This window comes from Pseudopipra pipra, chromosome Z (genome assembly GCF_036250125.1).
Source record: "Pseudopipra pipra isolate bDixPip1 chromosome Z, bDixPip1.hap1, whole genome shotgun sequence".
In the NCBI taxonomy this organism is placed as follows: domain Eukaryota; kingdom Metazoa; phylum Chordata; class Aves; order Passeriformes; family Pipridae; genus Pseudopipra; species Pseudopipra pipra.
The window spans coordinates 20299080-20326137 of NC_087581.1; the positions used below are offsets into that span (position 1 = coordinate 20299080).

The following is a 27058-nucleotide window of genomic DNA, read 5'->3' on the forward strand; positions in this document are numbered from 1 at the left end:
CCCATAACTTGAGGGCAAGGAAATGTTCAAGTGTAGGTTCTGTATCAGTTACACTTTCCTAAATCACACTGTAGATGATTTGTGGTGTTCTTTGTGAACAGCTGCTGTTTTCAGTACCATTACATTTGCAAAAACTTTCTTGTTTCCCGTCTCTTACAGCTGATGCTGAAGATCACATTGAAAAAAGAGGAGGCCAGACTGTGGTTTATGATGAGAAGAAAGGCACAGTGTACAGTTATGCCTACTTCCACTTTGTTTTCTTCCTGGCTTCGCTCTACGTGATGATGACAGTAACTCATTGGTTCCAGTAAGTGTATTTCTTTAAAGTTGAGTAATTAATGTCTCTGCATTGAGAGAAGATATGTGAACAGGAGGTTCTGCTATTAGGGTGTCTTCTCTGCTTATGTTAGAAGCTTGAAGAGACATCACAAGTCTTTCCCGGGCATTCTTGAGCCAGATCTTGTTCTATAAAGGGCGCTCTCCCTTGCTTCCTGTATGAGTTAACCTAGTTAATGTCTCTGACCCACTTCAAAAAGTAGTGGATTCTGCAGTCTGAGATATGAATAGTGTGTTTATTGCTTTTTTATTTCTCTTTAACAGTTATGAAAGTGCTCAGATTGAAAAATTCTTCAGTGGAACCTGGTCCATCTTCTGGATTAAGATGGTCTCCTGCTGGGTTTGTGTCTGTCTGTACTTATGGACTCTTATTGCTCCACTCTGTTGCCCAACTAGAGAGTTCTCAGTGTGAACAGTCATAAGGTCATTCTAAGTTTTCCTCTGGTTTGGGGTTTGTTTTTTTTTTTTTTTGCGCGTTTGTTTGGGTTTTTTGGTGGGTTTGTTTTTGTTTTGTTTTTTTTTTTTGGAATGAGGAAACACGTATCCCATTTATCATAACATACCAGCTAGTATCTTTTCAGTCAGACTAAATGAATGATTGAAGACGTTTTTTACCTTTTTTATTATCATGAACAAGCATTGCCCAAGGGAACAAATCTGTTCCAGAACTGTATAATGCTCGTGTGGTATGTAGGAAACACAATTCTTGCATGAACTGGAATAAGTGAAGTGCTTTTCAAATAACTGACAATCTTTCTCTGGCTTCATTGACAAGAAAAGCGAAAATCGTGGTGCAGATGTATCTTCTTTCTTCCTGTAAATGTTGGGTATCTTCTAGCAAATATGCATTACTTTTTATACTTTTTCATTAACTACATCTTTTACAGTTTGCAGTGATGATTTGGAATGCTGTTTTGTACAGCATATAATTCTTGTAAGTAGTATGCAGATTTTTTTTTTCCAAAAACGTATCTAAATACTTCAGTAGAAGTAAGAGAATATATAAGAATTTGACTGCCAAAGCATCTACTAAAAATTGTTTATCAACATATTAAATATATTAAGTTATTGTACACCTAGATTGAGAAAGGAATCTACCAATGATAGTATTTATTCTATTATAACTTTAAAAGGCACCTGGGTATTATATGCAATTTATATCTAGTCCAGTTATTAACTGGAGGGGAGTCATACACACAAATTCTCATTTTGCCCAAATTTGCTTTGCCAGATCATTTAAAAGTTGAGTGTACTGCATGGGGATTTAAAATACGGTACATTCTTTATTCACAATGTTTGCTGTTGAGAAAATGCTAATTACAGGAGCACTGTCAGTTGCTGTTAAATTTAAAAGTAGGGTACTTGCTTACGTTTCTACCCTGCTGTTTCAGCTTGTGTGTAAAGATCTCCCAGGATCTTCAGCTCTGTTTCCATGACTAATTTTATAATATTGGTTGGAAAAGGACTATAGTGTGTCATCTTCCTTTTCTCCCTGTGTGTTGGTTGGAAAGTATTTTTTCTAACTGCTATATTTTTAAACTCCTCTGTTGATATTAATTTTGCTGTTGGGATGGGAGTTAGCCAACCAATGTTTTAACAGAGACAAAACTTCCTTTGGAGAACTCCTATTCCAAGCAGTGGAATCGGAGTAAGCAGTCATTAAAACAAGGAGACACAAATATAACAAGGAACTGCCTTAGTACAAATGACAATATTAAACACTACCTTGTCACCCTTTTTTTGCTCTAAGCAGATGATTTGGTGGTAGAACAACAGCTCAAATGCCCTAAATGCTGAATAAGGTTGAACTCACATTCCAGTTGGATGAATTTATGACTTATGCTAGTCCCAGAGATTTTGTCTTCTCTCCCTCTACATATATATATACACACATACACCCCCATACAGTGTGAAGTATGCAGGATAAAAACAAAATTAACCAATTCAGCAGTTTCTCTTTTTTGTTTTTTAAATATGATTGAGCCTTAAATCTTCACCCAGTGCTTTCTGCAAAACAAAGAAAAGCACAGCATAGGGGCCTATGAAAAGATTTGCATGCCTCAGTTGTTCTGTTGCAATAACTGATGGCTAATGTACACCTGGTGAGTAATCTTAATATAGTGCATCTCAGTTCTGCCCTTGTTTTCATTACCATTTTTAGCTGCTTTGTTGCTATGGTGTACCAGGTCTTCTGTCCTGCTTGGAGCTTTCTAGGGGTGCGATCTTCCCCACCCTGTGCACTGTTACCTGAAACAAAATCTACAGATCTGCAGTCCTGTATACTTACACCACCTACCCCTGTGATTAGAGTCTCAAAATACATCTATCATGACACCTAAGGGAAGGAGTTTGTCCAGCAGTGACTGTCTCGGTGCTCTTCTCCTTGTTTGCACCAATAGTTAAATCTTGGCTTTGACATTAGTCAGAAAAGGAACAAATAGCTCTGGAGAGGGAGGCAGGTTTTTCCCTTTCCCTTTACTTCTGCTGGGAGATTCTGATCCTGCCAAGAGCTCTGCTAGCATGGAGACCTGTCAGTATATCTCTGTCTGCATTTGGAATCTTGCTATGGAGATCCTTCTGCAGCAGAAAAAGGCCTTTGTTAATGCATTTTCAATCTAGAAGCATTTATCTGTCCCATCTTTAAGATAAGAGCTTATGGGCTGTGCAATGACAACTAACAGTTGTCCCACCTACCTCATAGCAGCTATTCTGATAAACAATCTTGATCCAGTGCTAGAGTTGTGTGCTGCAACTGAGATAGTCCAGGCTCCTCTTCCTCCTGCCTTGGCTGGTCCCTAGAGGCTTGCAGGATTTGCCTTCTAGTGCAATATCTGTTGTACTATGAGAAACTGACCTTTTTTTTTTTTAAATTAGCCATGTTTTTTGTAATAGAACAATCAGGGCAAGGAACTTTAGAGAAGAAGGCATGCACTATGTCAAGTTATAAGGCACAGAATGGTAAGTGTTCTCTGGTTCTGATAGCAGGCATCCCAGTCACAAATATAGATGATCTTAATACATATCTTGGCCAATGGATGTTCTTAATTATTTATGAAAATTCTTATTTTATGTAGGACCTACATAAGGACTTTCTGCTCCTCCTTGTGCTCTTTTTTACTATAGTTTGTCTCTAAGGAAATAGGTTTTGCACAGAGGAAACAAGGCTGTAAACAGAAAGTCCGCAGTGAGGCATGAGTCGATTCTTACACAGCACTCACCTCACCGAGCTTCTCCTTCCTCCTTACCGTCTACCAACTATTGATCTTAAGCATCTAGATCTGCAGGTATACGTAGGGTGAGAATGGGGCAGTGTCTGATTACACAGTTTTGTCTGCTACTGAGCAAATGCTGAGAGAAAAAAAACCCAAAAATAATTGTGAGGGCCTGCGTGTCCAGGTTGTTGCCCCAGATCCAACGATGGAGTTCCAGGCCTTTCTAAGTAATTGGTAACTAGTGCACCTGGGTGTGCAAAGCCTCTGCTTCCTCATCAAGGCAAGACTTCCTGCTGGCCAGGCAAATGTTACAGCCTTAGTGTTTGCTGTAAAATCTGTACTGTGAACTTCCATGTGCAACTATTTAATAAAATCCTCAGCTCGGGTCAAGGATTCAAATGCCCAGTCCCTATATTCCAAACAGTTCATGCAAATGAAATTTTTAAAAAAACATTTTCAAGAAGTGCCTTCATACTTACTGCTGTATGTAGCTAGTAATTCACGTGGCACTGAAACTGGACTGAGCCTGTGACTGGGTGATGCTGCCTCATACATTACACCAGTGTGTACAAGGCACAGTCAGACCCATGGTGCATGGAAGACCAAATAATCTGTGCTTGACAAACCTTTGGGGATAAGACTGCTTCAGGTATTCCTGTGCAGTGGAAAAGTAACTGGGAGAACTCACAAGTAGCCTGATGCTTTTGTAAATAAACAAGTAGGTTTTGCTTACATTTATATTTAAACTGTAAACAGTTAACTTCCTCTCCCCATACCTGAAAGTGCAGGTGACTGCTCTTCTTGAGGAGGTTAGCTGCACCATGTCTATCCTGCCTTGTGCCACAATTATTGGGTGAATTTGTGCCCAGACGTAATTGGTGCAGCATTTCTGGCTCCTAGTGGTTTTGGACTCTGTGAAGAGAGGAAGCTTGCAAAGACAGGAAGACTAGAGAACATGTCCTGTGCTACATTTCCTCTAGTTAAATTTGAACTAATGCTATCGTTTAATAGACTCTCAGAGAAACAGACTGTGTTGGCAGTTGTTCTGCTGGGAAGGTGAAATGGTTTTACTGGCATTCTTCTACTTTTTCAAATTTACCATGATAAAGATTTTTGGGACCTGACTGCTGCAGTATCATCTGAGACTGGAACAATTTTAGTTTTTCTCATGAAGGCAATGAAGAGCCACAACCATGATTGGTTCATTTTTGGCGTAAAATCAGTGGGGCAGACTCAGAGAGCAAGTCTCTAAGTCCAAGTAGCAGGTCTAACAAAACAAGACAATAAAACCACATCAGGGAAGGACAGAAAGCAGATGGTTATGCTTGCTTGCTGTTTGCCACCTAGTTCCTCAAAGTGTGCAGGCAGCCCTTGCAGCTGGATGCCGAGTAAGGAACTCCATTGCAATTACACATTGAAGGTATTATATGTTTGTGATAATCTTAGCTTTCTGCTTCAGGCACTTCCATGAGGTTCAAACAGCTTGTACATGCCCAGCTAATGTGATAGATCCTGGCAGGGTTGGGCCACTTTCCTCTGAAATGCGTAATGCAGTGTTGCAGTATGCATAGTCCAGAGAGAGGGTTTGCCCCCTTGCAGAATCATGAACACTGCATGTCTATTTATTTATTTATTTTGTGGTTTAGCACCTTTTTACAAATCTATAAGCGCTTTGGTATATTATAAGCTGTGCATGTGTAACTGCTTTGTCAGCCACTGCTGCAGCCATTTCTGGGCTAGAACTATGCTATTAAAGAAGTAACCATTGCACTTACAAAACAGCTGCTTCTCTGTTTTTTACTGATGCATCAGGAAAATTTGGATACTCAAAATAGTGCTGCTTGTACTTTGGGTAGCAGCCCACAGATCAGCTGAACAGATCAGCAACAAAATAATTAACTGCTTTTAAAACGTGCTATAAATATCTTATAAACTATAAAGTGTTAGACTTCTCTCCTAAGTTGATGAAGCAAAATACCGTAAGACTGTACCTATGTGGCTAGACAAATTGAGATTATCTGCAGCTAAAAATTTGCTCTCATTTTTCCTTCTGGGCTTTAGAAGCAATGTCTTTTGCTTGCAGGCTGTATCTTATTTTATTTGCCTTTTCTCCTTGGATTTGTTTTTTAAAGGCATTGCTAACCTGTTTCACTTCCAGACAATCTGCTGCCTGTCCAATGGGATGTCTTTGGTGTTAGGAACTAGCAAAGACCTCTTTGCCAGGTCTTATCAATCCTTTCCTTTTCATAGCAGGACAGCCTGCAGCATTGAAGGAAAGTCAATGATCATAGTTTATGGATCAGTTTTCCTCTGTGAGAACTACTTCTTTGTTTTCTGAAGTGGCCTACAAGTTCTTGTCAGAGGGAAATACATAATCAGCACCAGGACATTTTACTTGTGTCTTCAGTTTCATAAACAGTAGTTAGAATTCAGTGTTTCATGTGACTGTACAAGGGAATGCCAGGGGTCAAGTGCTTCGAAAGCTTTGGCTTTTTGTACTCATAACAAGATATGTAGCTTGGGAACTGGTATGTCTCTGCATTTTTAACATCCTGATGGCAGAATGCCCTAGTGCTCCACAATGGGGATGCAGACACACTGTGCAGGGTTTGAAGTAGAAACTTTGAGAGACTGGCATGATGACTGTTTCCTAATGCCCAAAGAAATTCTGTAGGTTTAAATCTTAAATCCTGTTTTGATTGTTTTTTTTATCAAACCTGGATTTGATTAATTTCATACCTGTTCATTAATGTTGTTTTTAAAAAGTTGGAATTTATTTCAGATACAAGCCACATTGACTTCCCTCCCTGTTTGCCAGTCTCCAGTAATTGTCAGTGCATAGCGTGCAGCTGTTTGCAGAGACTTGTTTGGAGCCATAGTCATCAGCCCTGAAACCACTCCAGCAGCTTAAAGCTTCCAGGGCTTTTGCTCACCAGAGCTGCAAGGTGCAGCACTGCAGCTGTGCTTTTGCCAAAGAAGCCTCAGTGCAAAGCCAAGAAGAAAGTGCAAAGCCAAGAATTTTGGAAAGCTATGGGGAAATACTGAATTGTTGATCATACTGTAGCTTTGGTTTTCCTCTACTGATTCAAGTCTGGGTGCTTAGGTGTCATTTGACATCCATGCACACTGAAAGCTAGAAGAATTAACTTCCAGAGAAAATCATTCCACTTGTAACACACAAGCTGAGAAAAGATTAAGTAGGAATTTATGGGTTCACTGTCTTGCTTTTTGTTCACCACTAGTGCATGGTGTTCAGTCTCATATATGCCATGTTCAAAAACTGGATGCAAAATAGTCAAAATATGAACACATTTTCTTAATAGTGAGGGGATTTTAATTAGTCTTTTTCAAGATTCTTAGTATCTTAAGGGAACCTTTTGGCATGTATGTGTGGTTTTATTTTATTAAGCTGTAGCTCAGTGGAGTGGAGGTTTGCTAGTTTAATTATTTTTTGCTAGTGTTGTGATCTGTAGCAACTGTAACAGTTTGACTTTTAAGGATTGGTAAAGATTTCAGAATTGTAATATCTTCATTGTAAAATAGTTAACAACTTTGCCTTCATAAAGCATGTTAATGGTTTTTATGGACACTTCCTTTTGTATACTGAGTGAATTTATTGTTATAGATTAATGGACCAATAAAATTTTTCTTACATTTGAAATTAATTGTTGTGATATGTAGAAGTTGAAAAGTCAATTCAGTCTAGGAGAAACTTAAAAAGTATCTAAATATATGAGCTAAGCAGTTACTGAGCCAGTAAAAAGTAAAATTGGTTGATCTTTTCGGTCACTGAATTTGGATGTTTTTTAACCACTATATACTATTACAAGGCTTCACTGTCCATGTTATTTTTGTATTTCTCCAGAGCATAATATTGGACAATGACAGATTGCATAGATTTGTCTGTGACATCTGTTTCGTACAATCCAGGTCCTTGAGATGTGTCAGATACTTTGACAGTACAAACAAAATACCTTCAAGGCTGGTGTAGCACTGAAACCTGTGCATTTGTTTGAAACACAGCTGTCTGATTTTTTTTTTTCCCACTTGCCCAGACAGTAGAGTGGGTTGCTGCTGAATTTGACATGCCTAGATCCACACCAGGGAAAGTGCTTTGTTTCCATGGAGGTTTCTTGCCTCTCACCATCCATGTCCTGTTTCAGCATGTGCCCGCTGCAGCCTGCCTGCTGGTACTGGTAGCACCGCAGCTTGCCTGCTGGTAGTGGTGGCACCCATGCCAGAGGCTGTAACAGACCCACACCAGGACACAGTTCCCTGTGCTGACCAAGCTTCCAAGGGTCCAGTGGTAGCTGCTATTCTCTGTGCAGGTCTGGTGCATGAGAGAATTTTGGTGCCCTGTAGCTGGGAAGCGTGCATTTTGACCTGAGTGCAAAGCAGAGAGGGGTTCTTGAGTGGTGCCAAAGGGTTGTGAGAGCTGACTATCTTTGCTTGGCAACCTCTCACCAGTCTGCCCACTCTGCTTTCACCCAGCCCCACAGCATCCTGGCAGGATGTTCGGTTCTTGGGATTCAAAACAGGAGATGGTCTTCAAGGACTGGAAATACTTGAAGTGTGTTTGCCATGGTGTTTGCAGCACACAGGATAGAGTTAACCTTTGTTGAGATGTTAGACTCTGGTGCAGGAGCTACAGGACTCTGAGCTCCAGAGTAGTAACAGCTGCTGCACAGGCGGTGGGAGCAAGAGGAGAGAGCTGTATGTTCAGTTTTAAAGATACGGGATTGCACTGTCTTCACTTGCCAGAGGCGACACATGGAGCTATGTCTGCATTGCACAATAGTCCAGAAGGGGGTCGTGGTGCTAGAGAAGCTAATTTACACTCTTTTACACAAGGACTGCACAATCCCTGATGTGAATGTGAGGGGTAGGTTTCCCAAGCTCTCATCTTCTTGAGGCAAATGTTTGTCTGCAACAGCTGGACTTCACTCTTCCTGAGCTTGCAAGCTGCCCAGCTCTTGGTGTGTCAATACAACAGACATAGTGAGCTCTGGCATCCCATCATAAGGTCCCAACAGCACCTTCTGAAACGAAGGAAAAGTTGTGGCTATCTGAGCTGCGATTTGTTTCTGTGGCTGCCAGTAGAGCAAACCAGTATGTTTTCTGCCAGGGGAGGTAAGAGGTTCACAGCTTCACTCAATTACCTTTGACAACAGCTCAAGAGCCAGAGCCTGTATCTCACCTTCCATCCTCCAGTGGCCAGTGGCCGTGGCATAGAAGAGAGCCTGGAAACTGGCAAGCTTCACAGTAGTAAGCCAGCTGGTATGGCAGAGGCCCAGGATGCTCCCTCCCAGCCGCTGTAGCAGGACGAGAGGCTCCAGCTGCAGACGGGAGGGCTGAGCAGAGGTTTGGAGGCTGGGAAGGATTCAGAGGCCTACTGCAATCGTGTTTTTGGAGCTGGTGTGTGCTGTATGTGCTGAAGATGGGTCAGGGTGGGCCAGGCCTGTTGCATCCGCTGTAAGATCATCACCTGTACAAAATGTGTGCACTGCAAGCCCCAGTTTTTCTGCACCAGTGTGTGTGTGAGCACAGTACAAGTGACTGCCTTCTGCCCAGTCTGTGGCCAGACTGTTCAGAGAGGAATTCTGCCTGGAGAAGGGGCTCCATCAGTGAAATGCAAATGTGTGACAAGGAAGACGTAAATTTGCTTTACAGTGTGTGTTCTTCATAAATGAACAATACTGCAGTTACAGCCCATATTCAGCTAGAAAAATACATTTTTTTCCTCATTTTTTAAACATATTTTGACAATGGCCTCTCTGTTGTTCCAAAGTAAGTAGCCTTTCAGTCCTCTGAAAACCTGATGAGTGAAGTTGGGTTTAGTGAAGCTGTGAAGCCAAGGGCAAAGGAGGACTGAAACTGGAGGACCTTTCACCGTGAAGCACTGAGCCAGAGGAATGCTCCTGCATCATGCTCTTTGCTGCAGGACTCTGGGATCCCTCATGGGACAGGTCCCAGGGCCACCCTGCTTCCAGAAACACTGGCTATGGTGGACAAGCCCACACAGAAAAGTCTGCCAGTAGTCAAAGCCTTTGATAGCTTGTAATATCCTTAAGGGTATATTTATTGTACTGAAAACAGGAAGCTTTTGTTGTTGTTGTTTTGATACTTTTACCTGATAATTATACTCAGCATTTCACCTGTATCCTTGGGCTGGGAAAGAGCTATGAGTGTTTATTTTCTCAGAGCTATTTCTGATTCCCTTTTTATTTCCTTCTTTCTCCTCCCCCCAGGCTGAAGTGCTGTTTCCCACTGTCCTTTTTAAAGTAACTATCCTAGAAGCTGCAATATCCTTCTATTCAGCGGTTCTTGGAGCTTGTCCTCCCTTCCTTTCCTAGTTCCATTTTTAAAAAGAATGTAGTAGAAATGCACACTTTATCAACACCTTTCTGCACTTCAAATTATAGACTGCATTGTGATACAATTCCAGTCCTTTTCTAATGGTTACTAATGCTTAATGCAGTGTTTTGGGGTTTTAACTTGGCAACTTATTTGCATGAGATTGCAGTACCTGCCAATAGAGCTCTGCTCTGAATGAGGACAGCAGGTCAAAGCCTGGCTTTGTTTATGTGAAAGGATTATTTTCTCTGTCTAGGTGATTCTGCATTTATCTCCGTAGTCTTTTTCTTTTGTTTCAGTCTTGTGCAAGCCATAAGATGTGACTACATCGCCCTGCAGTCAGCTTTTTTTGCTTTTACTGGATGCGGTAGTGTTACTCATACTTTCTGGGAGTGGGAGGGCTGGGAGGCCTAATAGAGTTCTTAGAAGAGGTCTGAAAAGGTAACAGAGTCTCCAAAGGTATTAAACTGTCCTAAAGGAGATACTACCTCCTTTAGAGAAATAACTGTACCAAAGGAGATATGCTATTCCTAGCAGGACTGGAAAGTTACTAAGAAGCCTTTGGCTTGGCCAGACAGCTCCGAAACCACTTCATGCCCAGATGCAACCTGTTGTTTCTAACACATCCAAGGTAGACAAAATTTTGCTTTCTGGCCCACCGTGTTTAATACTGAATCCAAAAAGGCAATAGATTCAAACTTTTCCTGAGAATGTTTTAAGCAAGTGTCACTCCATTTACATGCTGCTCCCTAGATTTTAGGACAAATTTGAAAACAACTGAAGCCCAGGTCTATTTTGTCTCCTTTTTATTTTCACTTTCATACCAAAAAAAAGTCTGACATAGTCACATCAATGAGAACAAAGCTGCGATGTGCACTCGGACAACAATGATCATATAAGGATTTAAAATATATTGTTTTACTGTTTGCAATAGCAATGTTAGTTTGCTTTTACTTCTTAAATATCCCCAACACCAAATTGCTGCGCTTGAAATTCTTGGAAGTCCTCTGGGATGGTGTCTGAAAACACGAAAATATGCAGAAGTTTAGTCTCTTCTGACAAAATCAAGGAGCCATTAAATTAATGAATAAGCCACCTCCTCTTTTTTTTAGGTAACGTGCTTCTCTTTTGTTTACACCTTAAGAATGAACAGGGAATGTTTTCAGTTTAGCTGTGCACCACTGAAAATCACAGAGAGGCTAACAAGGCAGTGAGTGCTATAGTGCCAGCCCACAACAGAGTATTATCAATCTTCAGATTACATTTTTTTGAAAACTTTGTGCCTTGCACTCTTAAACTTTGATTAATAAATGCTGACTAGAAAGGCAAAAGAAGTGGTTGTCTTGCTCTGCACACCAGACATGTTTGCAGTGTCAGCATTTCTATTTCTCATGTATCCTAATTCAACTTCCCTGTGATGGTTTCCCATGCCACAAGAAGGGACAAAAAACATTAACTTCAGGACAAATAGCAACTGGCAGAAAGACCTGACCTGAGACCCCTTGGCGAAGGGAGCTGGAGATGGATCAATGTCATAAGAGTAGCTACAGTTCTGTTTGAAGTGCTGTTTGCAGTCTGCCTTTGCCAGGTCCCAGAACATTTTATCTGGAGAGCCACAGAGCCAACTGCAGCCAACAGTGAAGCCACAGCAGTGAAACCCAACTGCATGACATCAGCTTTAATATGATTATTTCCACCCTGATGCAGGACAGGTAATTCTAAACTCAAAAAAGGATGTAACTGTATAAACATAACACAGTATATAGAAAAAAAAAAGGGATAAGTCCTTTGCTTTTTGTTGAACATTTTTTTAAGGCTTGAAATTATTTTCATGCCTTTTCTGCAAATGTAGGAACTTGTCTGAAATGAGATCAGAGGTACCTGGGGACTCCAGAGACTTTTTGACTGGGTTTCATTAACTTCTGTAGCTCCTGCAGCAAAGCCAGCTGCCTGCTTACTGCCAGGTAAGTATGACTCAGTGGCAGCTTTGGGAAACTGTGCATTGTTTAAGATGTATATCAAGTAATTTTTAATTGTAAGCACTGCTGTCTAGAAGTTCCCCTGTTTAACCTTGACCTCCAAGTGCCAGCCTAGTGTTCCGGATGTCCAAGAACCAGAGTCCATCAGCAGAACAGAGTGGCCATGCAGCCCCCTACAGGAGCTGGACAAGGAAACTATTCCAACTTGGCTGGTAAATTGTTTTCTAAAGGCTGGGTAGGGATTGATGCTACTATCTAGCTGAATCTAGCTGAACTGCTTCAATCTAACTGAACTGCTGCCAGGGCAGAAATACCCTGACATGATCAGCTTCTGTGTGGAGTGATCAAGGTTTGAGATATTTTACATAGTGGAGATCAGAGCTAAGCTGCAAGGCTCTTGCACCAAGAGAAGCAAGACAGCACTCTCCCACAGAGTCAGAAGGATTCCTCCATGGGAGGAAAGGCATTTTATGATCTTCCCCTCGCACACACAGGAGCAACCAGCAAGTACATGAGTGACACTGATGCCTAGTGATTGAGCCCACTGGCCCTCCAGGTATATTTCACCCTTTATTCAAAGCTCGAGGCATCCTACATATGTGATGGCCTGAGGTATTTATTATGTGTGTACAGCTCTCGCGGTCAGTTGGTTTTAAATAATGTTCCTAATTCTCTGATGACAGCTATACTACTCAGTTGGCACAGTCTGCAGCTCTGGGTGGAGCAGCTCTGAGGCATTACTTCCCATCTAGCGGCGCTGCACTGTGCTGCTGGTGTCAGGGGAGGTGTTTCACAGCTGTGAAAAACTTGTAAATGAAAGGCAAAGGAAAGGATCAAAATGGCTTAATCCAAAAGCCACACTACCAGTTCTTCATGGTCACTTGCTAGTTGTGAGCTAAAAGGAAGTAAGAGCTATATTACCATTGCAGCGATATTTCAGGTTAGACCAAATAATGTTTTCCTGAGAGAAGCAGAAAACTCCAAGCCGTCCTCCACGCATTGTGGTGTCTATAGTTACACCAGAGTCTGCCACGAGGTCAGAGCCTTCATAAAATCTTGCCCTTAATGAAAGCAAATAGAAGCTCTATTAGGTCTTTTCTAAGGCTGCAACATTCCTGAAAGTAATGTTGTTATCCATGGAGATTCTAGCCTTGGACATGTTATCCCTCCTGTCTAGACAAGGGGAGAAAAAGCAGTTAAGCTTGCTCCTCTTTAGGCTGGAAACTAAAGGAATGCTGCATGGTGGCAAGATCCAGCCAGGGGGGGTGTGTTGGGGAGTTTCTACACATCCTAAAAAAGCCCTGGAATGTTTAGTCAATCAGGCTGAGAGCTTTAGCTCTTGAAATTTTCCACAGTCGATAATAATAGGAGAAAGGGAGAACCAGACTAGATCAGTTGAAAAAAGCCAGATGGATATTGTCTCACACAGTTTGAAACTGAGGTTTTTTTGGTTTTTTTTTTTAATAGGCAAAGTTTCAAACAAACCATTTGGAACCTTAAACTTGTCTGTGAGATGTCTTCAAAAATGTGAGTATGATTAATTCTAGGAACAGTTTTGCTGATCTAGCATCCTCTTGTTAAAAACCCATCAGCAAGTTCCCAAATAGCTGTGTGAAAGGAGATTAACCTGCCAGCTCCCAAGCATATGCCCTGTATTTGAGGGCAGGAGCCAGCTGAGCTGTTGCAGCACTGTCCACAAGAAGTCCTCAGCCTTTGGGTAAGTTTACTAGGTAAATTGCTTAGAAGATGATGAGCCTGGAGGGCCTTGTTGTGGATGAGGATACTGCTGATGAGACATGCAAGAAAGTAGCACGTGGTGAAGGGAAAGAAAGTTCCTGTGTCTTTTCATAAAATAAGAAAAAACACCCAATTCCTGGTATGTTCCGGAGTTTATTTCCTGATTTGCTGAGGCACTTCAAAAGTATCTACTATAAATAGAACTTGCTGTCTTTCCAATTTTCATGGGAGAGGCTGGCTGAAGTGATTTTTTCCTAGGCTTCCTTGAAGCCTCAGAAAACCCTTCTAGACACATAATGGTCTGTGGCATCTGGCCTAACCAAACCACAGCAAGATGTGGACAGAGAGCTGGCAGATGTTCCATTTAGGCTTGGCTGCCTTTAGTTTTTGAAGGATTCTACTACACTGACTTTGCTACCTTTCCCATTTGGAGGGGCCATTACTTAGGCTGACTGGAGAGACTGCAATCATAGGAGATGTTTGCTTCTGAAGCAGCTTGACAAACTGCTTGGTCTAAACAAAACTTGCCCAAGATCTATTCACTACTGCCCTGTGGCTGGGACACAAAAGTAGACAGTGTAAATGTTCTTAATCCATTTTACCATAAAAGTCAAACATGGTCACTCCAATTACCACTGAAGATGATGCTCTGCACTAGAAAAGTGGAGCAATTATATCATCAAGTTACTGCATCTCAACTGCAGGGTGGTGATTTTTTTGAAAAACGACTGACTTATCTGTATTTGTTTTCTATTATAAGGTTCTAAAACCTGAGCTGACAATGCCAGAGCAGTTAATTTTTTGCATTTTATGCTTGATCTGCAAGCATAATTCCTGCTCATTTCTCTGCTGGATGTTGCAGAGTAAGATGTTTCCTCCCAAATGGTGATTTTTGGTTTTTTTTAATAACTTTTTTCTTTCTCTCAAATATCAAAATAAGAATAGATAACATGCGTTACAAAGCTCTGAATATATGCTGAGTAATCTCAAATCTATCACATCAGGATAATTACTCGTTTTAGTTAGGCTCACAACCTTTAAATGACAACTTTTATTAATTCTATTATCCCAGAATACATAAAGGCTATTATAAGGCTTCATCAATGCAAAGACCAGACATAATCTAAACTCTCAGATTATCATCTGAATCAGGTGTTGAGAAACAACAGTTCAGGCAGACGTATCTGTACTCTTATCTATCCTTTTCTCTCTTACCTGATATAACCAATCTGGGGTCTGTGCTGCAAGAACCAGCGATAGGAGACTTTGTCTTTCCACCCTACATTTCGAGGATCCTTCCACAGCAGCCTGACCTGATCACTGGTGTCCCCCGTGTGCCAGAGGGAGTTGCGGAGGTGCTCGCCAGGACCTGTCTTGGATTTCACAGCCTGCAGAAATAAAATTTTCCAATGATGACCATAGAGAAATGTCACTTTTAGGAGCCATAAGTTTTTTTGTAGTCGGGAGTGGGTCTATACCCTCCCTGCTGCTCACAAGCCGTTAACTTCTGTTGTATAACTGCACCCACTGCCTGCATGAAAAAGCAACTGGGTACCTGGACCAAGGAGAAGGAGGCAATCTGACCAGTTACAGTCAGAGCACAATCACTGCAGAAAACAAATGCTCCAGCTGATAAGAAAGGAAAGATGAAGTTCCTTAAAAAACAGTGCCATTAAAAGGGCTGTGTGGCAGCTGCCTGACATTTTGACACAAGTTGCAAATGGAGAACTGCAGTCAAGCAGCATGGCTGACATGCGATGGCTTGGCCCCTGCACAGCATGATGGCTTCACCCATGGCCAACACATGGCAGGAAAGCACAGCCAGGCTGCAGTGACCACTGTGTACCCAGCTGGGAGCCACAACCAGTACCTTTAGCTGAATGCCAGGCTCTGCAACAGCTCTGAAGGGAGTCGCTTGCCAGTACGTCTGCTCTGTCTGTTTCCACATCACCACATAAAAGCTAGAGCTGTCTTGATAACCAAATATAAAGCCAGCATAGTCATCATCTGTCACCGTGTTCACGTGAAAAGTGCCCTCAAAGTCAACGCCATTAAAAGCTGTGTAACCTGAGGATACACGCAGGTTAAAAACAATTCTGCAGAACACACGTTCATATGCTACGTTTTCTTCTGTAAAACTTGCATCTCAGAAGAGGGTACATACCCACAGCAAGGCCAGGATCACTGTTCATAGTCTGCACAATTTCCATGCCCTGTAAGAGTAAATTCAGGGTGGTTAGCATGCATGGCAAGCTGGGTTGGCTAAGCCTGGCCTCCCTCTAGCACTCTGTCTATCAGTCTCCTCTGTTTGCTCACAACATATCTGTAAAACTTGTAGTTCTGAATTGAAATGGGAACTACAATCAAAATACTAGTGTTTCGATTGCTTGCATGACCTGCCTGAGTCAGGAAAGATTTGTATTTTCCCATTGTAGAATTGGCCATACTGGTTTTCTAATACTTTCCCTCCCACAATCTTCTGGAAATCACTGAAACTGGCCAAAATGAAGGGCAAGGAGAGAGGGTTGTGGGACGAAGAGAGCTTTGCCTAGGCTTAGCTCTTACAGTTTGAACACAGAGTTCAGGATTAAACTGACTGCCAGGATTAAACTGACTGTAAGGAAGACATATACATCCCAGCTGGCTTGGCAGAGACTTTGGCAATGGGAATAAATTGCATGTTCCCTGTGACTCAGAACACGTTAGCCTCCTGAAAGCTAAAATTTTTTAGTGTAAATAGCAGTTACTGGACTCCGTCTAGGAGTAGTGGAGTACTGCATCAGCTGGGGTCTGCAGCACAGGAAGGACATCAACCTGTTGGAGCAATCCAGAGGAGGGCCACCAAGTTGATTAGAGGGATAGAGCACCTCTCCTATGAGGAAGGGCTAAGAAAACTGGGTTTGTTCAGTCTGGAAAAGTTAAGGCTTTGGGGTGACCTAATAGCAGCCTTCTAGTACCTGAAGGGAGCCTACAAGACAGATGAAGAAGGACTTTTTAAAAGAGCATGTAAGGACAAGGGGCAATGGCTTCAAACTGAAAGAGAGAGGTTCAGATTAGATGTTAGGAAATTTTTTTGTACTGTGAGGGTGATGAGGCACTGGAACAGGTTGCCCAGAGAAGCTGTGGATGCCCCATCCCTGGAAGTGTTTAAGATCAAGTTGGCTGGGGCTCTGAGCAACTTGGTCTAGTTGAAGGTGTCCCTGGCTTATGGCAGGGGGGTTGGAACTAGATGATCTTCCAAGGTCTCCTTCCAACCCAAACCACTCTATAATTCTGTGACATGCTCTGCTATTTACAAGGTCAGACTTTTAAATTCTGGAAAGGATTGTTTGCTACAGAAATATTTTAATAGAGTGACACAAAAGTCTAATGTCTGCCTTCTGGCAGTAATGAAATCCACCCAGAATAAGCTGGCCAGTATGTAATTTTAGATTATTAAGAGCATCAAACTATTTATTATTATTTTAGATTATTAGCAGCATCAAGCTTTAAGCTATCATATGCTAAAAGAAAGAATTTTATTTTTTATTTTATTATTACTCCTGAAAACAGTCTACCAACCAACACCTTCCACTTCTGATGTTTGCCAGAGATCCAGCAACTACAGAGCCAGTTTTACTGTGGTTTTCAAATGATCTTTTTCAGACAGGTAAGAAAGACCAAAGTGTATTTTTACCTGGTTCAGAACCACCCAGTTGGGATCAATCTGCGCATCCCCCTCTGGGTCCAACACCACAGTCTGATAGGCCCTGAAGTCTGTCAAGGTGATCTCTGCATTCTCAGGGCACACATCGATCCGATCAATCACTGTATCCTGGTCAAAATCAGACTCGCAGACATCTCCAACTCCATCACCTGAATGCATCAGAGAAGTGAAAGCAGATTTATGGTGCAGGCAAATAGTCACACCTGGCCTAGCCACTGGATCAGGGTGTCCAGGAAGCAAGTGGAGTGTCAGCCCTGCTGGCTGCACTGCCTGAGAAAGGGACCTGAGGACCTCTGCTTTGGCTGAAGGGTCCTTGTGTGTTGGTGTTCCTCTTGGGATGAGTGTATGCACATGTAGTGACTGTGTTGGATCTTGCTACACATATCTAACGCCTGGAGATGAATGCAGTGCCTAAGAACTGAAATGGCTCCTGAAGGCCCGTCTTACCATTATCATCTTCCTGCCCTGGGTTGGGAACCAGCCTGCAGTTGTCAGGGCCTGGGGGCAAGAGGTCAGGAATACCATCGTTGTCATCATCCTCATCACACTCGTCACCCAACCCGTCCTTATCTGTGTCCAGCTGGGAGCTGTTAATAACAGCAGGGCAATTGTCTGTGCTGTCCTGGTGTCCATCACCATCGCTGCAAGAGAAGAAACAAAAAGAAATGGCATACCAGCATCAGGTCCTGCCTCTGCACAGGAAACAGCATAGACACACGAGCAGGAAACATACCAGTGGCACCCCTGGACCTGGAAGCAGACCAGTGGGGCAATACAAGCTGTTGTTGCTCAGGTGGCTGAACTGCAAAGAGGCCATGAACAAAGAGGGACTGTATGATAAGGTGGCAGGAAGACAAAGACTGAGCCAGGAGCTATAGAAATACTCAGATAAGGAAAAGAAAAAGAAGCCTAACATGGTGTGGGAAACTTACCAGAGCCCAAGATCTCAAACAATCTCCACTCCTAAAGGGCATGTAAGGCACAGCCAACAAGTGCAGCGTCACCAATTAAAAGGCACCCAGGAGACAGCATGAGCTGAACACCTGGTTGTCCCTTGTCCCATGGGCACATTGTGCACATATGTCTTGGTGCTCATGAACATACAGGTTGGGCATGAATGAAACTTTATGGGGGACTACATGAGCACCTGAAATCAGAATTGTTTAAAAACAAGCACCACTCTCACACCCCTGCATATCGTTTTTCGTGGTGAAAGTGGGCTTCTGGCAACTCCTGTTGCAGAGAGCAGCATCCACCAATGGCTCTGGGGTGAAACATCTGTCTGTGGCTGGTGAAAATCTGTGCCAGCACAGAATTTATCATTTCCCTTGTCTCTTGCTGTAAGTGAGGAGCACGGGGGAGGACTTACCACCCCTAAAGTTGGTTATGCAGAAACTGCTTCCATACAAGCGATGCAATTTGTCATAGGATGTGCTCCTCTGAATGCCAAGGGCGTGTGAAAGCCATTGATAGCAGAACTCACAGAAGGCCTGTGTGAATGGGGCTAAGGGTGAAGGGCTCCGCAACTGTACTGCTACCCAGAAGTGAACCAACAAGGCTGATAAATCATGACACTGATTTTGAAATGACATCTCTCTGGAATTAAATCCAGGCTAGTCTGAAGAATTACAGCTCTCCAGGAATCAGTGGCATCCTTCAGCTCAAGACTAGCCTCTTTCACTTCCCTGCTGCTGTTACAAGCCACAAGACAACTTACCTGTCCTGATTGGTATCACAGGAATCTCCAACCAGGTCATTGTCAACATCTGACTGCAAAAGGAAACAGAACAAGTTCCAGTATCAGCTGCCATCTACTAAAATAGCAGTATTAAGTCAAAACACAAACAAATCAAAACACAACCAAATTCAATCCCATAACAATAAAAGCATGAGAAAACATCGGGTTTACAGAACATATTTTCTTGCTTGCATCATCCATCTAATCAAAAAGTCAGTTTTATTAAAGAAAAAAAAGACAGTGAATAAACAGTGCTATACTTGATTGGCACACTTCTAGACAGATTCCTCTACTACTGAAAATAAGTATCCCTCATTTCTAACAAAGGGTGATTTTTTAAGCAGTTTTAAAAATCTACTATGTTTCTCTATAGTTTCCAACATTTGTCATTAGAATCAGAATTTCAAACATATGAAAAGTTCCAATGAGTTCTCACCTAGGAGCATTGGAAGTTCTGATAAATAAGGACACAGGGATTTTGTCCTAATTAAAGATATATTGAGTGTAACTAAATCACAACCCTGTGTGGAGTCTGGCATTGGACTACAGCCCACATTTCAGAGCATGACAGTAGAAAATACAGGCAGGGCAGAGGTCCTAACAACATCCCAAGCTATGAGAATACAACTGATGCCTCCCCTTTCTCACATCAGAGGAATCTACGGCTCCATAAAACTTCCCTGAATACCTAGATATACTTTATTATTAAAATATAAACACCATGGCTGCATGGGTTGTCTCATTCTTTGCATCTTTTTGGACCTCTCCCTAAACAAGGATATTTTTTTCTTTCTGCCTGCTAACCTGGTTTGGGTTGCTGACTGTAGGGCAGCTGTCACAAGCATCACCAACACCATCATTATCTGTGTCCTCCTGGTCTTCATTGGGGATCCTCTGACAATTATCCAAAAGGTTCTTAATACCTAGGGAAAAATTGATTGGATGTTAGTTAAAGACAATTCCCATAGCTGTTACTGGACAATATAAACTTTAAGAACAGTAAAGACACTATTCCTTTTCAGCAACTACTTAATCTTGCAATGAAATTATAAGCCTGCACTGCAAAACTTTTTTATGTGTGCATCCATTCATTTAATAGTAGTTAGAAACATCTCACTAAAGAATAGCTTGCCATCCAACCACACACACTTCATTAATTAGATAAAATTCATTCTATCCTGTTCCTGTATCACAGCTTACAGGATAGGACATTTCATCTTCATTATTACATTTGAAGGGTTTTGATTTTTTTCACTTCATTCAAGCCTCCTACACCAATGAAAATAATACACCATGCAGCTCTTGGGCATCAGTTACTGGCGGCAGCTGGATGCTCTGGGACACATTTATACCTTTAAGGAAATGCTGAATGACCAACAACCTCAACTTATACATAAAACACGGCTTGGTTTATCTGTTACAATGTTCGGTGCTTCCAACGCAGGCTAAAAGATATATATTAAGTAAACTAAAAGGATTCCAAACACAGGTTTCATGGAGAAAGACTATGTGCTACAGCTGGTGACAGGAAATCTCCTAATCTAATACACACTCTGGGCAAGTTTGAATAACATCAGAGAAGCTGAAAGTGAAAAATAACCAACCATCTCCATCCATGTCATCATCACAAGCATCTCCTTTCCCATCACCATCTGTGTCCCTCTGGTCATTATTGAGGATATTGCGGCAGTTGTCACAAGCATCTCCAAAGATATCTTGGTCACTGTTTCTCTGATTAACATTGGGAGCCAAGACACAGTTATCCTGCAAGAGACACAGAATCAGACATGAGCCAGGCCCTGAATATTTAATTCTTATTTTAGTGGATTTATACAATCCTTGTATTTATTTCTACTTTCAAAAAAAAAATTATTAGTGTGAGGACTTTGAAATTTTATGTGAATATTAACTCCAGATCAGACTTCACTTGCTCCCTCAAAGCTGTGCTTCGAACCACTCTGAGAAAATCCTAAACACAAACACCCAGTACCATAAGGCTTTACTTACAACTTTGACTTTTGATTCTCATTTTGGATGCATCCATGGTGAGGAACCTGTTTTGGTGCCCTGGCTTTCTAATATGGTCCTTCTCAAAAGCTGCAGTTTGGAGTCCCTGACAAGGTTTGCAGACACTCTCCGTGAAAGGCCATTGCCCCCTTCTGGTACAGACTCAAACTAAAGCTGAAACACTTGGGAAAGCAGAACTTTTTGATGCAAAAAGGGACAAGTCTTTGGATTTTGATGGGGGGTTTTTTGTTTGTTTGTTTTGTCAAACAAGCTGTTATTGACTCTCAAAGTCCATCAGGAGGCATATGGAGAAAACTTTATTTCAAAGTCGTGTAAAATTTCTACCCCCACCTAGCATATCAACATCCTATTGCATGCACAGAGGAAGAACAGAACTCAGCAACAAAACAGAAGTTACTTGATTCTGGAGTTGCTGAACCTGCAAATAGATTTACAGATAAAGGAGGATTTAACATTTATTTTTCCTTATAAACATTAATAAAACCAGCTGACTTAAGCTACCAGAATTGAGGGTGGGCCTCTGTGGCAAAACAGCCTGAGACAAACCTTCTGTGATTCTTAGTCTGCCCTAGCTCCACGTGGACATTTTTAATCTGGATAAAGTGTCCTTGTTGTTTCCTCAGAAGTGCAGTAAGCAGTATCAGTGAAGGATCTTAATGCAGAACAACCACTGGCTGCTAAGAATACAGGGTGAATACAAAAGAGCTTTTACAATTTGAATTTATCCTATGATCTATTCTGCAGTTGCATACCCTCATGGAAACCTCTTCTGCATTGAGGACACGATTCAAAGTTTTTTCAAGTTATTGGCAAGATACTATTAATTTATGTAGGGTTTGGATCCCTCATGAAACATGTCAGATCAACCTGCTTTTGAAAAAGAAAGACATTATGCAAGTAATGTTCCTGAAGGCCACGCTTTGGGAGAGTGTTTCAGAAGAACACAAGTTCTGTACACAAAAAGTTCCAGAATTAAATGCTGAAAGATAATAATGGCAGATACACTGGTGGATTTAAGGCTGGGTGTTTCACGTTTTGTAAGAATGAGCATTATATAAAAGCAAAAGACAGGATTTAGGGAGTCACTGAAAGTGATGGGTATGGAACAAGCTCTGGCAAATAATGAGTCAGATTTCAGAATCACTGCCCACTGCAGTAATGGAAAGTCCTTCTGTTTGCACAGACCCCTGCATCCTGATCTATACACAGCACCTGCTCATTGGGAATGCCATCTCCATCTGCGTCATCATCACAGGCATCTCCAATTCCATCGCCATCAGCATCTTCTTGTCCAGAGTTTGGGACAAATCTGCAATTGTCCTAGACAAAAAAGGAGGCAAGTCTGGTGTTCTATGGGTAAACTGCATGCTTTCATAATTTGAATGGCTTTTTTTCTATTATTGTTTTAAATAACTGATTCATCCAATGAAATAGAATCTTTACAGAAGAATTCAATAACTTGAAAATCTAGTCATGTTTCTTCCAGTCTTCCTCTTCATCCCTTCATGCTCTGAATTATTAGAGGATTAAGAAAGAATTTCTTACCTTTCTGCAGTTTTCAGCAGTGCATGAGAGTTCTTCGTTAGGGTAGCCATCAATGTCAACATCTTTTCCACAAATATAACCATCACCAGCCCAGCCAATGCCACACTATCAATAAAACACCATGGTAGTACTATCAAAAGGTTAATGAGTCACTGTAGAAATATTCAAGAGGGAAACTCCACAACCATCTTGAAAACAGTAGCATACAGAAATCATGGCCAGGCACTGAAGTACAATGAGGTACAATGCAATGAGGTACAATGCATCTCTCAGTGTGGAAAGAGAATCTTTGTTTCAAGTTCTCTGTATCTAGACATAGCTAGAAAGAGCTAAAACTTGATGTCAAGTGGAATATGTGCCTGCAACACCTAATGATTTCAGTTGAAAATATGGATTGCTTCGAGCCACTGGCCAGGAACTAACTTTGGTTCCTTACCTGCAAATGGAGTAAAAGAAAATAGACAGAGTATGCACCTAGCATCTCAGCAAGGGGCCCATGGTTAGATGGTGATACTGAAATCTCAGAAAATAAAGAAAACGTTCTGACTCCAATGTGCTTATTCAGAGAGCAGGCATTCTTTATTGACAGTGCTGGATGCATGGGGGATCATTCTGCCTATCATGCATACCATCAAAGAAAAATCCTTCCCTTTTTATTTCATATATACATTAATATTCATTTTAATTCCCCAAAACAGCTTACATATTCATGATGTTTCTGATAAATCATTATCATAAATTTCACCTATACAAAGCATGTGTCATTCTAGCTTTGGGTGGTCTTGGGGGTCTTCTACGACCCTCAGTTTCTGTCCTTTAAATGAACTTTTTGGTGCTCATGCACAGTTATAACATGTACGTGTAATTTTCCAGTCTCTTGAGCCAATCTGTTCTGTTTAAGTTTTATGATCAGAACATATTGCATTCTATCAGTACATCTCGACATATCCTGCATTTTATAGCTGTGTAAGCTGTAGTTAGAATTAACTAGTTCTAAACCTCCTTTGTTCAACTACAGATTTATGTTCTGATTTTATCTCCTTACTTGCTTAGATCAAATTCTCGTATATGAATGGGATGACTGTGTTTTGCTCAATATCTCAAGAACTAGAGGAAGTTTTAAGAGAAAACTGTATTGACATTTACTAAGTTGGCATCAGCAAAGGAAGTGCATTTGCACACAAGTTTCTCCTAGCCAATTAAATTGGTACTGTTTCAAACCAATTCCTAATCTCTGTGAAAGATATATGTATAAAACTGCATGTCAAACTCTGGCCTCCCCTTAAATCAAGGATTTGCCTCTAATACAAGTATCTAGATATCTTTCCATTACAGCATGGACTTAAAATATCCTGGATTCTTCTTTTTTTAAATAGATGTACTTAAAAATGAGACCGAAGCAAGTGCCAGCAAAAGTATGCACAGCATCCAAAGTTAGGACATAGGATTAGTCTCTTCCTTCCCCTTGCTAGCTGGAAAAACTAAGTAATATACTTCAGTCAGACTCGTACAATAGCAGTTCATATGCCACTTGGTGCCCCTCTGCTCCCACAGCTGATTAAGCACAGTACAGCCTACCTGTGCCTAGAATCTGTGATCTCACTTGGAAAAATACTGTCTCTATCACCTGGCAAATACAGGCATGTTGACTATGCAGACAGGATCCCTACTCACAGCTACGTAGCTGAGCACCAGGAGAGGAATTTGTCCTTGTGATGTCTTCTGTAGAGTGACACTTGACAGTTTCTTCTGAGGAGGCTACAGAAAGTCTACAAAAGCCATTCCCAAAGACCTAATTACAAATACAATACACAAGTATGTCTGCTTTACAGACAGGTGCCAAGAACAAACCAATGGCAAGATACCTGGTCTGGGCCAGTGAGCCACAATCTAGTAAAATATCCAACTGTTTAAAATTACCACAAAGACTTTCTCAGTTCCAGCCAAGAAAAGGCTATTTTTCACTGGACAAATGCATGAATTTATGAACTCACAATACATGTCACCTCTCCTCTCCTCTCCTCAATACAACGGGCATGGATGCTGCATGGATTGAGGGCTCGATTTCTGCAGCTCCGTTCAGCCTGGCATCCCCTGATTTGGTCTCCTGTATATCCTGGTTTGCATTGGCCACAGTGGTAAGACCCCTGTAAGAACAAAAAATTAGCAGCCAGCCTTTTAACAGGAATTTTTTTCTTTTTAAAACATGCACACGAGCGAGATTCACATCACACTGCTTACACTGTGCAAGTGTAGTTTTTCATTGCTTGAGGCCCCTTGCACTGTGAACAAACTTTATTTTCCATGTGAAACTGATGTTTCGCTCCCACAGTGCATGCTGGAACACACACTCAACTCTTATTTAGATCAGCCTTTTGTTAAGCCAGAGAAAAGTCATGTAGCAGCAAAAGCTTCTTCATGATGCCTTGTCCCTGCCAGCATCACTCTGAGCCGCTTCCAGGTGGCTGAAACTTTGCGTAAAACTCTAAGTAGCACCTGATTAATCATACTGGATGATCTTATTTCAGTGTAAACCACACCCATCAGTTTATCTGAATTCAACTGGGCACAACTTTTAATTGAAGAGAGATAATAAAGTTCATCATGTGTTTGGCCTATTTTATTTCATTTTTTAAACTTACATGTTTTTAAATCAATTTGAGCTAAATTGTTTTCTTCAGAAAAGAACTCTGTAGTTGAAGACAGTCATCCTCACTTACACTGAAATAAGAACATCCACGTAACTTTTTGCAGTGGTTTACCTAGACACATACATATATACTTTATATTTGTGCCCTCTCTCGTGTAAATGAGCATAAAGTTGCTAAGCCAAGGAATCTCATTATGTTCTGGGACAATAATCATATGAGATATAAAAAGATAGATGCAATAAGTTGAGGTCTTCTTTAGGCATCTAATATGCCTTTTGTCTCTGTCTGATATATTTGTAGACTTGTAACTTATGAAATAAAAGTTAATTAAAGAAAACAATCTTTTTACCTTATAGAGAATAACTATTTTTTGACATGTCAAGGAACAGAAATGGGCAGAGCTCTGACAAACATGTGCATCTACCCCTTTGTGAAACTGAGGTCATTCATACAACTTCATTCTTCACATACAAAGTCTGTTGGAGGAACTGTCAGGACTGTACTATTCCATCCTCATAGAGAAATCTATTTACTACTCAGACAGGCATTATTTCTGTCCTCTAATCCTAACTTCATTACAAATTTTAACTCTGTGCTGCCTGCATACTTTCAGGATGAAGACAAAATATACTGACGACTGAAGAGTAAAATAGTCCTTGAACCATGCAAATGGTATGGCCTATATAAAACACACCAACCTGCTCACTTTATCCTAATGGACACTGGGATAGTATTTTCTGAAGTCTGATGAATTTGCTCAGTATATTCTGTCCTTTATCAAGCCTAGGTATGCATTAAAATAGCCTTTAAGGCAGCACTTCCAGACCAAACTGTTTCTGAAGGGAGACAGGATTAGAAACCCCACGTTGCTCTGTTTTGACAGATGGCAGGACACTTGGTGCCTACCCTTTGCAGACAGGGCCTGATGGCTTCCTGAAGATGACTAGTCATGTCTAGTCATGCAGCAAGATACAATGTGTGTCAGTAGATGTTCTAGATACTAAAAAAAGAGACAAACATACTGAACAGTGAAAGCAGTCCTAAGAAATCTAGGTTGTTCACAAGGAAAGCTAACACTGAACACAAATGGCAGCCTAAGTAATACCTTGCTGCAGAAAGGACCACCTTTACACCTGAAGGATACTTCCAACCCTTCTCTTGCTATGAAGAAAGACTGTAGCATATACAGGACAACCTGAGGATCAGGCCCAGCCAGCATGGGTTTGTAAAAGGCAGGTCATGCTTGACCAACCTGATCTTCTCCTATGACAGGGTGACCCCATGTAGTGGATGAGGGAAAGGCTGCGGATGTTATCTGCCTAGATTTCAGTAAAGCCTTTGACCCTGTCTCCCACAGCATTCTCCAGGAGAAACCTACAGCTGATGGTTTGGACAGATGTGGTCTTCAGTTGGTAAAAAGCTCTCTGGATGGTTAAGCCCAGAGAGTGGTGCTGAATGGAATTACATCCAGCTGGTAGTCCCCCAGGGCTCAACACTGGGGCCAGTCCTGTTTAATATCTTTATCAGTGATCAGGATGAGGGGATCAAGTGCACCCTCAGTCAGTTTGCAGGTGACAGCAAACTGGGCAGGAGTCTTGATTTGTTGGAGGTTAGGAAGGCTCTGCAGAGGCATCTGGACAGGCTGGATCCGTGAGCTGAGGCCAATGGTCAACAAGGCCCACTGGTAGGTCCCACACTTGGGTCATAACAACCCCAGACAGTGCTACAGGCTGGGGAGGAGCGGCTGCAAAGCTGTCCAGGGGAAAAGGACC

General features: G+C 41.6%; 2 protein-coding genes across 5 annotated transcripts in view; one reads left to right on the forward strand and one right to left on the reverse strand.

Annotated features, from left to right (window-relative positions):
- Positions 1-7209, forward strand: part of SERINC5 (serine incorporator 5) — a 43046-nt gene extending 35837 nt beyond the window's left edge. The window contains exons 11-12 of the mRNA XM_064640915.1: positions 160-307; positions 601-7209. Of these exons, the coding sequence (XP_064496985.1) occupies positions 160-307; positions 601-748 (296 nt within the window). The 3' untranslated portion in view covers positions 749-7209. The remainder of the gene's footprint in view (positions 1-159; positions 308-600) is intronic.
- A 3482-nt stretch (positions 7210-10691) lies between these two features.
- THBS4 (thrombospondin 4) overlaps positions 10692-27058 on the reverse strand; it is a 39495-nt gene continuing 23128 nt past the window's right edge. Inside the window, exons 10-23 of one of the 4 annotated variants that reach the window (XM_064640912.1) lie at positions 24642-24782; positions 22636-22740; positions 22303-22410; positions 20667-20826; positions 19867-19985; positions 19042-19094; positions 17772-17965; positions 17295-17473; positions 15783-15831; positions 15489-15685; positions 14834-15006; positions 12803-12942; positions 11395-11507; positions 10692-10921 (exon numbers count right to left, since the gene is read on the reverse strand). In XM_064640912.1, coding sequence (XP_064496982.1) covers positions 10853-10921; positions 11395-11507; positions 12803-12942; positions 14834-15006; positions 15489-15685; positions 15783-15831; positions 17295-17473; positions 17772-17965; positions 19042-19094; positions 19867-19985; positions 20667-20826; positions 22303-22410; positions 22636-22740; positions 24642-24782 — 1800 coding nt within the window. In that variant the 3' untranslated portion in view covers positions 10692-10852. Of the gene's footprint in view, positions 10922-11394; positions 11508-12802; positions 12943-14833; positions 15007-15488; positions 15686-15782; positions 15832-17294; positions 17474-17771; positions 17966-19041; positions 19095-19866; positions 19986-20666; positions 20827-22302; positions 22411-22635; positions 22741-24629; positions 24783-27058 lie in introns of all 4 variants that reach the window. The other 3 variants (XM_064640911.1, XM_064640913.1, XM_064640914.1) reach the window with 3 other exon arrangements.